Raw genomic sequence first — 14,311 nt, 5'->3', positions numbered from 1 at the left:
CCAAATATTCTATTTACGAATAGTATGACAGCAGGTAGGTTCCATGGGAATCCTATTCCAATTGAACAAAGCTACTTTCTATCGCTTCAAAACATTTGTTCGCCATCTTGGATCCGTCAAATGGATCCATCTTCATTTCAAACCAGCTTCATTTTGAATATAACTCTATATTTCAAATGGGAACGTGGTCATGTCATACATGATTTCGGTGCAGAATTTCAAAATAAAATTAATGTTGAATAGGATAGCGTTGGCTCTATTCTTACCCTTCTTGATGCCGATTTTCAGAACCTGTTATGATAGTAGTTGTTTATTTCACACTATATCAATATCACAATTTAATAGAAATTTGATTGATCCATAGAATCAGTTATTCAGGGATTCAATTCAGAATTTCCTATAGAATTTTGAGTTAAGATTGTACTGATGCCATGATAATAACATGATGATATATGACATAATAACATTCAGTTGTACAGTCTCAGAAATCAGCATGCAAGTACAAAGATCTATCAAATTTAGAACTCATACTCAATGGATTGCCTCTCTTCATGCAATAAATCAGAAGTTCAAGAAATAAGTCAGATTTTTCACAAAGTAATTCGTGCATTCGCGGCCAAGGATTTCCAATGGAAGTTGTGGATTGAAAAATAACGTTCTTATGAAATGTGAATTTGCACAGATTGATCCATGCTTTTCCCAACCAACACCGTAAAGTTGTCCTTGTTCATCTCCAATGGCTGTGAGGTTATTACCCCGGCTGTGGATTACATATGGAATGCATGAATGCTTGCGACATTAATTTTGTTAGCATTGTATCTACTGTAGCTGCTGTCCCATAGCACCCACACACTGCACGCTGCATGACAAATAGCTAGAGTAAGGTGAATGGGTCATGCCATCCACTAGCAGTGAGCTCATTCAAACATGAAGATGACCTTTATTCGTGCAAGTTGGCCATTACATTTTTTGCTAGTTCAATAAACCACTCCCAATTAAATGATACACATCTGTCCTACACGCTCTTATCTGTTACTGCATATATACTCCATTATTTGCATGTTGTGAATTCTGAATATTCTTTTCCATGAGTAAAAAATGTAATTAAAATTTCTCCTATTCATCTATCAATCGACATCAGTTCACAGGCTGTGGCATGTCCCCAGCTATTGCAGATATGTGCAGTTTCCGATTGAGTAGTTCGTCTTTTCTGGAATCAAAGTAAAGATGTTGAATTGAGAATGGGCTATAGTACCTCACTACCAGTCATTGAACTGTAATCTTCTCCTGTATCACGAGACACTTCAGACATATCTGAAGAATTGTTTGAAATGCATATTTGATGTGAACAATATTTTTCGAAATAAATATAGGATATTTGGAGTATATATCACTGCATTGGAGTAGATGTATGACCATTTTACTCGTGAATCATGCCGCATTATTATAATAGGCCTTTAGTATTTGTAGTCTCTCTAAGCTGATGTAATTGAAATTATTTATTAATAAGATTGTAGAACTAGTGATGTACTTTCTCTCTTAAGTGGCACTCAGAATTGTCACACAGCAGAATTTATAACAAACATTCATATTGGATATTAAATCCAAGATGTTTTAATACGTGAAGAACGTTAGCTACATATTAATTTCAATTAACTTCAGTTCAATAGGATTCAATTTGGATTTCTACTCGATCACTCATCATATCATATACCTCTTATCGAAATGAAAAATAGTTCTTGAAATCGTTGAAAAACAGCATAAAATTGATAAAATAAGTCATGATTAATATATGTGTTGCTCAGTAAAGTGCGCTGGGCTGGTGTGGAAACCCATAAAGCCAATAACAATGAGTTTGGGTGAGGATAGAATGAATAGATTCATGGTTGAGGAAAGGCCATAAAAAGACTGAGACGAGGGTGAATATGATTGAAGAAAGTGGAGAATGAAGAGTGGAGGTGGCTCGGAACAGGAAGGAATTCAAAAATTGACTGAGATTACTCGGCGGTTTAGGGTCACAATAGAGAAGGGGAAAATAAAAGGGAAGAACACAGGATAAATGAATAAGAGGCGCAGCTTCCAGGTATTGGCTTTCATATCACAATATAATAAGCACCATAAAAATTGTATTGGGAAGTTTGAAGTTGAATGCAGCTTCAAGCAAGAGAAGCTTTCAATCATCTTGGTTATTGAAACTAGTGGATCAGATCACAGAATGACTCCCAGAACTAGTCATTAGCTCAAAGTGGAAAAGCTGTGGAAAGTCATTGTATTAAAGAATCAAAACATTATTTGAATAATTAGAAGAAAATAACTGTTCAATAAAACTAAGATATCACGACATTCTTCCATCACAATTATAAAATATGGCACTGCCAAAAAGTCAACCCTAAACGGTATCAATTCTATTATTGGATGCCAAACAACTTTCAAGAAAGAGTTGTTCTCGATAAACTTGTCATTTCTTGAATCTTTTCTCCTGTAAAATTTCAGACTGTAGCATTTTTCTCAGATTGTGCTAAGAAATCTTCGTTTGGAGAAGCAGATTCTAGCTTCTGAGAGGCAATTTTATTGAACGTGCCAAAATTTGTGAATGTTATTTCGGCTGAAAATAATATCTTATTGCAGGAGGATGCTATAAATTTATGTTGAGATTTGAATGTGTTCTAGGCGGTTGCGTTTCTCCATAACCATCATGTTTGTATCAGGCTCGGTTATTTCTAACTCAACTTCTCCCTACTCTATTTCATTTTTTCATCGAGACGGATGAAATAATATGAATTGGGCACAAGAGATTTGAGAATAGAGGTCTCAGAGAAATTTGACTCAAACTAGAGTAGATAATTCGATGACATTTCAAACATCATGAAAATTCTCTCAAAAATCTAATGATATTAATTATTTTGGAGAATATAGTTTTTAGCAACAATATTAATTTGAATTCATTCACTGAATAAAACATATTGATCGAGTCTGAAATTTAATCTTACAAATTATTGAGCAACACTATTTGGATTCTTTTCTAACCTACTAGCGCGTTATCATTATACACTATGAATAAATCAAAATTACTTTCTGAGGATCATGAAAGAAACAAATACAAATGATGCGAGATAAATTGTGGCAAATCTTGAAAATATCGAGCAATACCGTAGAGACAAAATAGCATTATTATGCTATCATAATGTTTCCATGAGAATTTATCTGCGGATCTTGAAGTGGAATTTAAGTGTGGATAGCCATAAAGAAAAGATAGCATAGGCTATCAATACATATTTTTTATAAGAGATTCACAGATAGAACAAATTTCATTCTCAAGTGAGTTTTCTATTCACAATAGAACTGTAATAGAAATTTTGATTTCGCCGGATTTGATGATTCAAGAGGACAAAGTCTCGCTTACTGTCAATACACTAATTTCTGTTGCCCTCTGGTTCAGGGATAAAACTTGATGAGTTGAGGGATGTTTGCTAATTCTATTAGAATTTCGACCACAAGAAAGCTAGCAAAAAGAGAAAATGTAAGGTTGCTAAACGAGGCTGGACTCTACTAATAGGACTGAATAAATGAATGAAGGTTCTGTTTGTAAACTAGGATTATTCAGGTACAGCTTTCTTCATTGTTGCTCTGGAATTGGTAGATTTTTACGATGTAGTAGTAACAATCTAATTCTAATTCTAACTATGTCAAAATTATGATCAAATGTACCAAGATATATCAAAACAAAATATAGACCTATTAATGAATATTTTTATTCAAAGTACGAGTTCTTATGATATAATTTCATTACTCTATGCCTGTATACAATGGAAGCTATGAATAATATGAGGACTAGAATAGTAATAGTCCAGGCAACGAATGCTCAAATAAAGGTATAGAGGGAAAAGTTTGGAACATTGGAACACGATTTTCAACTCCACTGCTCTTTTAAGGATAGTACGAGGATTAACATATCAAAAGTCCTCACCCCTACCCTCTGTGCTAAGGGGATGGGGTGGTTTGAAAGTACCATTTTTTCATTTTTCGCATATATCTCGGAGACTATGCATCTTATGGACATTCGTATTCTGCGCAAAAATTGAAGCTTAAAAAATAACCAACAAGTTTTTTTCTTCAAATTTTCTCCATATCTCTCATAGATTCTGAGATATCAGAGTCCTGAAGGTGAGACATTTTTTTTAAAAAACACTTCTGCCTCCAATTTGTTCATCTTTTCAGCCTTATAATTTTTGAACGATTATTGAAAAAAATCCGTGCTGATGATGAGCTGATAGAGCATCAAATTATCTCCAATTTGATCTATATTTCCACTATTTTACGCATTTCCCTACGACTGTTGCAGCAGTTTTAGTGTTGAGAGTAAAATTTTCTGTTCAGCAACAATAGATCAGTTCAAAATGAAATTTGGAGGGAATATTTGGAACACAATTTTCGACTTTGCAGCTTTGTAGAGCATACCATATGCTTTGGAGGTGAGCATATCAAAAATCCCAACCCCTAAATCATGTGCTGGAGACATGAGGGTGCTTTGGAAGTTGCATTTCCCACTTATAATTACATTGCTTAAATCTTGGAAACAATGTGTTCTATTGACATATTCAACAGAATAAAAATAAAGCTTAATAGAGATCCTACAAGTTTCGTTCAATAGAGGTTTTCGATAAATCTGATACTTTCCGAGATATTCATGTTCTAAAGTGATGCATTTTCGAAAAACCAGTTTTTCTTCTTTTTTCGCTCTTTCAAGTCCTATAACTTTTCAACAATTGATGAAACAAGAATGTGCTAATAACAAGATTGTAGAGCATTGAATTTTCTTCCATTTCATGTATAATTCGACTATTCCACGCATTCCCATACGACTGTTGCAGCAGTTTTAGTGTCTTTGTTTTCTAGGAAGCTTAGAAACCTCCCTGTGTTTAGTTCCGCAGACGTTACAATAGGTACCGTACTCAATATGAATGATCATACTGAAACACACTGCCAATTTATGATGACAGAATAGTGTGATATTCGAAAAAAGTCACTTGTTGCAACTCTTGATATTTGACACTCAAAACTAAAACTGCTCCAAACTTTTCTCTCTATAATCTTTCTTTGACTTGACTAACTGATTAACCTGGTAGGTTAATCAGCTATAGTTCATATAGATCAAAACGATTTTTGTATAATAGGTAATATTCTCTGATTTGGCATTATCAAATTTGAATCGTATCCTATTTTGTACCATTTTGAGCAGAGCTATAAACTCTAAGTCAACTTGCTACTCACTACCCACACAAAAGGGGTCTCATGTTGGCAGTACCAAAGAATATACTTGATAATATTGTATCACTTATATTCCACTGTCTATTTGTATTCTATAATATAGGAAATTCATTGAAAAATAATATACTATTTTTCATTTTTCTCGCAATAAATTCAATTCACCTCAATTACACTTACCGTACTGCATTCACACAATAGATTTCACAGTTGAAATCTTTCACAGTCTAGGTTGAGTGGTAGAATTTTTTCATTTTCATTTCAATTTCTTTGGAGAAACTGATATTGAATATTCTGATTCAGCTACTGTGCTCTAGTCTGTATATTTTAGCAGTTCCAGAGTTCAACTAAAATTCTCACTACATCCAATCAAGTTGGTTCAAACTCTCTTGGATGATACAAAATTGTTATCATATCGAACGCCATCAAGCTGTACATTTCCATTAATGAAGTTCCAATCCGTATTCTACATGAAATCAAATTATAGCATTATCAGTCATTCTATTAAGGTGAATGTTAAGTTGTATCTTGAATATTTAAATATCGACAACAGAGAGAACTGAAGGAGCGAATAATGAAAAGTGGTGTGTTGGTCGTTATGCAGAGCATCTCGTAGCAAACCCGTTTGCAAACAAGCCGTTCAACTGGGGAGATACGGGCGGAGATTAAAGAGCCACAAGAACGCTCAGCAAACTGCGAAACTGTTGCTAGTAATGAACTTCCTCAATGATATTTATTTATGGTGTGTTGAAGAAGCGTAGGGGTGCACTCAAAGTTTAGAAATTTCAGACCTATTTTCAGCCTCAGTGTATTCCAATGCTTCTTATTGTGATGATAGCCAAGTTGATACGTTTGATTACAACATCCCAATCTTGTCTAAATCATTGCGAAACGTCTATTTCAATCATCAACTAAGCAATAATGAACTCTTCTTTGTTTTGTATCGTGCTGTATCTTGAAGATCAAGGTTGCAGGATGTTTGTGAGGTAACGGTGGTTTCAGAGAGATGGAGAGAGAGAGAGAGAGAGAGAGAGAATGAACGGAATAATCTAGGGCACTGAGTCATGAAGAGATATAATAATTGATACTATGGTGGATTGTTATCTGAGTAGAAGAGAACGTCTGATACAAATTCAAAATTGATGAAGGAGATAATGAGTACTGATTAGGATTTTTGTTCCATTAGGGAAGTTTGAAGAGATATACTAGTAAAGAGATTGTAATGCTCTTTGAGGAATAACAAGGAGAAAATTGAGAATGAAGAGGAAGAAAGTAGCCCAATACAGAACAGAATGCTAAAGACGTTATCTTTAATCGTGGATAACGAAGACTTATCGAAGGTGAAGCGGAAGCGTGGAACGATCGGAATGGGTAATATATAGGAAGACATGAGTAGGCTAAAAGGACAAATAATTATCTAAAGAGGAGAGATGAAACTTCATTACTGAGATTTGATTATAATTATGGAATTAATTTCGATTAACACTATTATATTTTTGTATTAAGAATTTCCTAATTGAGATTCGCGGTTCATCCATTCTCAATGATATTGAGTACACTGAGTTCACTCAATATATAACTATGGACTCACCTACACTGTTCTAGATAGCTGTTATATTCGTCCAAGGTTGCAGGACTGAAAGGCAAATGAAATGATAGAGTATGTACTCGAGGGCTTATTAGTAGTTAATCCAGTAGGCCGGAATATACATGAGCACCATGCCCAGACCCAGGTGCTCCAGTTGACAATCGACCTTCATATTTATGATAATTGCCGCAGAACCTATTCATGACTCACGGATGAGACACTTGATTGCAATTACGAAGATGAGTCAATTAAAAACAAATCCACGGATGGTTCATGTATTCCTATTATGCTGGTACTGTGTACCGACCCCATTACTATTCATGCTCTGTATAGGTTGGAGCAGACTCATGTCTCTCGTTATGATCAAACGCTATTGTGTTGTTTGACCTTTGTAATAGTGACTTTGTAGTAGCCAGGAGTCCCTCTCAACAATCGCACTAAGGAATCAGTTTATTAATAACTTGGATTTGTAAAAATCTAAGGTTTTTTTTGGAAAGGTAGCACCTTCCAAGCCTTCTGTTTATTTAGTCCATGATATTATGTAACAGAGATTCTCTGATCGTTTTCATACTATTAATCACATCCAAAATAAACTGTCTCCATTTGAGTGATAGTATGATATTTTTTGAATGATACAAAAGTCATTTGCTACGTAATAATTTGGTCCTGGATTCGATCCAAGAAACATTACTCTGTCCTCGTCAAGGGATCAGATCCCTCCGTTATATCAGAGAAAACTTATACTTGAATTGTTTTATTCTAAGGTTATATTATCAATTCATTGCGAATTCCTCTCTGTATCTTTCTTATACATTCAAACTTTTCAATATGGAGAATGAGATTATTCTACTAGTTTTTTTATTTCAACCACAATATACCGTACTGTTCCAAATAATAACTTTTCAATTTCAAAAAAACATGTCTAAACTTTTCCTAGGGGGATAGGAGCAAGCATTGTCCTCAGGTAGGGCAAACATTCATGAACATTGTATTATTGTTTTGTTATATTTTGTATCATTATTGATAGTAGATCCTTCACTTTGTACCTGCTTTCACAAAACGCATGCTTTGAAAAAGCAATGTTTTTATTCGTCTGTCGTCGGTTATTATTGAAAATGGTGGAGAATGTAGTGTAACAACTCACCCATGATATGGTAGGCGACAGCGACGGGCATAACGAATATTCCAACGAGCCAATCAGCAACGGCCAGCGACATGACAAAGCAGTTTGTCACCGTCCTCAGTCGCCTCGTTGTCACAACTGCTACGATTATCAGTGTGTTTCCCACCTGAAATAACAAAAATCAACTTTAAACAAACGTATTTACCACAACAGCCTAATTAGTGTCAATCAAAAGAAAACTATTTTTTACCAATGATAGTTATAGGAAAAACAGTGCTGTAAATCTAAAGGCACTGATTAATTCAGATTATAAAGATTGATGACAGATCTGATTGATGACATGTGAAAGATATGCAGAATTGATGATCAATATTCCAAGCATACTCTTCATTCGAGATATGATTATTATTTTTCATCCTCCTTATCATGGAGGGGTGAAAAACAGTATGTTTATACAGCTATGATTTTTCTTGAGAGTCCACATTTGATCATGAAAAGAATAATAAAACCTGACATTGAAGCATAAATTCCAATATGAGCATTCATGGAAATAACAACCGGAATAAAACTCAAAGACCCGATACTAAAGTAGCGGGAAATCCTTAACTGGATTCTATTATCCTGATTGATATTATTAACAAACCCATTGAAAATAAATAGACTGAAATATTCATTTATAAGATTATTCATGGGTTGAATTTTCTTCATTCAACTTTTATTTTGAAATCTAGTTATTTGTAGTCTCGACTTGAGATTCTCCATATAACAGAAAACAATATTATTACAATCCATGTAGGCAGATGATATGATGGATTTGTTCCAGTTAGGAGAGAAAATTCACAATTAGTTGGAAGGAGAGAATGTCAATGACAGGTGACCGTGGCGGAAAATGTTGCAGCCTGTCAGAAGCAGAAGATCAATGCTCTTGTAGTGAGTAGTCACACACGTTTACATCACTTTAACGACCCTTTAATTCCATCTGAAAAGCACCGATTTCACCCTCAATTCAGCAATTTCCACGCCCTATCTTTGCAAAATCTGTAGTGGCTCACACTAAATAAAAATTGGGATCATCGAAAGGTATCATCGAATAATAATTCCATCTTATTTATCTCTATGTCTTAAAACACAAACCAGCAGCAGCTTAGCGAATAAATGTTACAAGTTAATGTGATTCATTTGAAATAAAATGCACAAGCTTAAACTAAAAGACGGGTATTGATAATGTTGCGTTTGTTATTATCTTCGAAGACTTAAAGTAACCTGATCTAATGATACTTTGTTAGATTGAGGTCAGTTACAAAGAAAATGAAGGAGTGGTGGAATAGATGAGGAGAAATAGTGGAAGAGCACTGGAAAAATGCAACCAATCCGATTAACGCTAGCAACGCTGCATTAGGTGAGTGAATCTCGAATGTCGAAGGATTATTTGCATACCCGATTCTTCTGATCTATCACAAATTCAATTCGAACCCAGAAAATTGTGCGGACTCTGATCAAACTCTCTCATATCGGTGTGCTAGATTCCATTTTGAACAAATATGCTCGTCGGGACGATAGTGCAAACTGAAATTACTACCCTTCTGGTGTGACGTAGCACGGTTGGGTTGCATCCTTCTTTGAGAACTGATCATCTCTTCCAAAAAAGAAAGAACAAATATTGATGATTTGAGCAGATTCCTCTGAATCAGTGCTGCTGTGCTCAATTTCCCTGTTGAATGAACTCTTGAGGACTGAATTCATTGTAATCAAAATGAGATCGACCTTTCACTGATTTTAATACTTTGTTCAAAAGAATTGAGTTCTCGATGTTCATTGTTTTTAATTCACATCTTGAAATTTATATTGGAATAGTCAAGTGAAACCAGTACCTTTAAGATTTAGTGTCCTGTTGTAGAAGGCTACATCTAGCTGCCAGAAGGAATCATAGATAATGGATGTTGTTAAAGGAAGCAGAGTTGTCAAAGTGGGAAAAACTTGGACATCAGTGAACACTGACATACTTTCTGAATTTCTTCCTCATCTGAATATAATCATCCTCGATGACATACTTGGAATAAATAGATTCATTAAAATTGTTGGTACTATTTCCTTTATTTTTCACTAAAAGAAGATGTTTTATTCGTCAGATCATCTTGCTCAGTTTATTGATTCCCATTTCCAATGCAAACTCGCAGTCTCCAATATGATATGAAATGCAATTGTCTCAATGATGATGATCTTTTCCCTAGATAAATTTGCTATGTGCGTGAATGTTAATTGTGTGATGTGAAACATTCCTTCCAGTTGAGCCAAATCTATTAATATGAAGTAATTTGTATTAATAATGGAATATAAATATAAAGGAAATAAAAATCTCAGTACCCTTTTTTTAAAATATTTTATCACAACATTCAAATGAAAATGGCATAAATGACCAAAACATGTTGTGATAAAATATTTTAAAAAAAGGGTACTGAGATTTTTATTTCCTTTATATTCATGACTTGAAAATGGCATAAACGACCGAAACATGTTGTGATAAAATATTTAAAAAAAAGGGTACTGAGATTTTTATTTCCTTTATATTCATATTACAAGTAGCCCTATACAGGAAAAAGATAAATAATGGAATATAAATATGTAAGAGGTTTCTAGTGTTATGACTTTCATAACAGATAGATGATATCAAGATATTCTCTGATTTTAAGGGAAATTTGAAAGTTTAGAAAGTCCCGCAGTACCTTCAAGATTTAGTGTCCTGTTGAAGAAGGCTACATCTAGGTTTCAGTAGAAATCATACATAGATCATGGAAGTTATTAAAGAAAACAGAGTTGTCAAAGTAGGAAAAACTTGGATATCAGTGACCACTGACATACTTTCTGGATTTCTTTGGGAAATTGCTCAAGAGTGAAGTGTTGAGTGATGAAGTTGCCCTCGTTCACTCAAATCGGAAAGTATTTGCTGGAAAGAAGTTCTCTCTTGGGGGTAAGCTAACAAAACGATGGTAAAGATTGTTTATGGCTAGATCACATGGGAATTCAGTACCGGTACATAAATCTCTGGAAGAAGGTAAGTGATCCCGGGGGAGTTGGGTTGGCAGCAACACAGGAATCCACAAAGGGGGATGTGAGGGGGCAAATGTCAGGAGTATACTTTGGTGGATGGCAAGTGTTCAACAGCGAAAGAAACGCTGATGTGAAGCTGTGGAAGTAGGTAGAAATGTAACTGTGACTTTTTTTCTACAAACAACTCCATAAAATCTGAATGTGTGTTTTACATCGTTGTAGGCCCACTTTTTATTGATCTTGGATATTTCAAAGTTCGTTCTGTATTAAAATTGTGGAGTATGAGAAAATTGGAAAAGATGTAGTTTTCCACCTATGGAATGTGACAGTAGTGTTTTAGAGGATACAAGGGGCGTTGAAAAAGTAGTATCATTTTTTCTAAAAAACGCCAAATTTCTTCGAAACTTTCCTTGATCATTAGGTCGTAAGAAGGTTAGAGAATGGAGAACTTGCGTTTGAATACATCTAATGATATTCAATACCTACATGACTTATACTTTATACTCTATTATATCATACACTTAATACTCTAATAGTGTTGAATAATATTTTCTACAGAGCTACCTTGACGATCCTCTACTATTTTATCATAAACTACTCAATGCTTACTTCACTCCCCCACTGCATTTCTGGTTTTCAGAGTTCGTATTTTATAGACTACGTATCAAAAATACAAAGAAGGAGGATGAGCCAAATTGAAACCAACGTTTATCATTGGTCGACTCATTGGGTCCGCCAATCGATCTCAAAATGTTTGACGCGAATAAATTAGATACAGGCAAACAACGAGCTTGTTGGCTTAGTACCATGAGAATTTTCTGAGTTTCAATCATCATTGTCTGGCAGAGGATGTGACATTCTAAAATTTGTTGAAACCATAAAATGGATTAAATCGAAGAAATAGAAGATATTATTATTGTCAAAGGCAAGAAAGAATATCAAATGTACTGTTACCTGATAGCAATAAAGCTTACTCATCAACAGCTGAGACTGACATAGGAGCACCGTTCTATATGGCATATTTTGAAAGAATTATTTATTGAAAATTATAATTTATTGCAAATAATTTGTGAATTGTTTGTAATCAACCATCAAATTTAGAGGTTACAATTAAATTTAGAAGAACTGATATTTCAATGGAGGAAACCCTAGGAGTTCCTGTGTCGCTGCTGAATAGCAGAATGTAGTAGGATGTAGTTTTATCATAGTTATAGAGCTAGTCCAACATTATTCTCAGTTAAAAGGTTTCCGGTTAGTGCCGTGAGGAGAAAATTCACTACCCTCTAATATGTTGAGTTAAAATAGCTCTTCGAAGTTCAAGTTGCTTAGTTGAACTAGAACAGAAGAGACATCCCCCAACCTTGAACAACTGCAGCAATCGTTTGTCATTATGCAGAATTATTAAATTTGAATAAAAGCTCTCGCAATTAGTTTTTTCCAAAACCACAAAATCTCTGTTATGTATTCTACGACATCATATGTGGAAGCATTATGATTAAGATTTGCATATTTATTAGTTAGTATTTTGATTTTCTATCTTTCCCCGTGATTGCTCCAGGTGGCGAAAGTAATATTGTTTTAAGCATTTGAATGGATGCTCGCACATGAAAAGTGAGTTGTTCAAATGTGATTGAACTATCAAAAATTGTCAGCAGTATTGACCCAGTGATGCAAGCAATCACTTGCTGGCCATATTGTTTTGGAAGGGGGTGGTGGGGCGGTGTTAAGGGGGGCAGCTATGATGAGTGGATCACTTTGTTGTGCAAATTACAGAAGCAGCGGGATACATCATACGTCAGATATACATACGGTCATCACGGTCTGATACGGTCATCACAAGGTCTGTCATGTCTGTTCACCAAGCCCACGCGACAGCTCACGTCAGGAATCGGTTAGTCACGAGGCATCAGGATTCGTTTTGTTCTATAAACTGCCCACACATTAATCCTTTTATTGATCGACAAAAAACGTCAAATCTGGCCAGAAAAAAGTCGACTATTATTCATGTAAATTTTGTTTACAGACTTCATTGATTGAACGTATTCATAGGGATGACATTTCACTATGACATGTACAGGTCTGTATTTTCTTTCACCGGTATCACTGCGTTCATCGTCGAAAATCAATGCAGAGGCTCAACTATACATCATATAAACACTGGCTGACAAGCGAACTGTGAATGATATTTGCTCCAACAAATTAAGCCTGAAAATGAGAAATACCATAGAGAGTTCAGTTTGATTTGCAGAGGTATTTTTTCAAAATAGGTGTCTCATTCCGCATAGATGGAGGACAATGATTTTTCAAAATAAATTCGGGCAATATTAAACTCATATTATTTTGAAATCGATGTCTATATGAAATTCAGATTTGCCGGTACCCACCATAGACTATTAATCATAGTGTAACATTTACATGAAAAAATTATGATTTCCAAACAGGAGATATGCAAGTCATGGGAGAATGAATATTCAAGAAGAATCAGAGTAATAATGATTTCTATGTTCTCACTTCCACTTAATTATACTCTTAGCTCAATTTCTTTTTATGATCTATTGAGCTGGGTTAATTATATGCTAGACTGACAATTGAAAGAATGCTCTGATTTAATTTTTTCCCCCCAACAAAATAAATGTTTTTTATCCAGTGAATGGAAAATATATATGGGCAAGCGCAAAATTGTATGAGTTAAACTTAAGCTCAAAGCTTGCACGCTGCAATTAAGTCCTGCTTTGTATATAACTCACATATTATGAATTGCTGCAATCGACATTATGAGTTCAAGATTTTAATTGAAAGCCCAGAACTTTAGTATAATTAATTAAGAGTTTTTCATAACGTACTAATATATTTCAATAAATATGGGGAAAAAATGAGGAACTAAGATGAGATTATAATGAAACATATTTCTCAATGTGAACAATTATAAACTTGAATTGTGAAACTTGAAGGAAATATTGTAAACTTGAATTGTGAAAGAAATGGCTATGGTAAGGGTACGGTAGTGAGCTCTTCATGATAGCTAATGTATTCATTTTTCATAGTTTGAATTTGATTTATTGATGAATGATGATATTCTCTAGCAGCAGACTCACTTCGACATTCACACTAGAAATAAAAAATATTAGTGTAAAGTGGAATAAGTATAAATGATATTTACTAGAAAAATTGTGGTTTTCGACTGAAAGGAGAATGAAGTCGAATAAGAGTAAAAAGCAGACGTAGAGACTGTAGAGTTTTATTGTGTTGAGAAAAATAACAGGCAGCTAATCAGATAAGAGGAACCT

The 14,311-nt window shown here is 34.5% G+C and overlaps 1 protein-coding gene across 3 annotated transcripts in view; it reads right to left on the bottom strand.

The window, feature by feature from the left end:
* LOC111050641 (probable G-protein coupled receptor No18) overlaps nt 1-14,311 on the bottom strand; it is a 251,319-nt gene that overhangs the window by 81,551 nt on the left and 155,457 nt on the right. For all 3 annotated transcript variants that reach the window (XM_039420825.1, XM_039420830.1, XM_039420839.1), the window contains one exon: nt 7,998-8,142. In XM_039420825.1, coding sequence (XP_039276759.1) covers nt 7,998-8,142 — 145 coding nt within the window. The remainder of the gene's footprint in view (nt 1-7,997; nt 8,143-14,311) is intronic.

The sequence above is a fragment of the Nilaparvata lugens genome, chromosome 1 (genome assembly GCF_014356525.2).
Source record: "Nilaparvata lugens isolate BPH chromosome 1, ASM1435652v1, whole genome shotgun sequence".
NCBI lineage: Eukaryota > Metazoa > Arthropoda > Insecta > Hemiptera > Delphacidae > Nilaparvata > Nilaparvata lugens.
The sequence above is the reverse complement of the archived record's forward strand: the minus strand, read 5'-3'. Positions and strand labels throughout refer to the sequence as shown.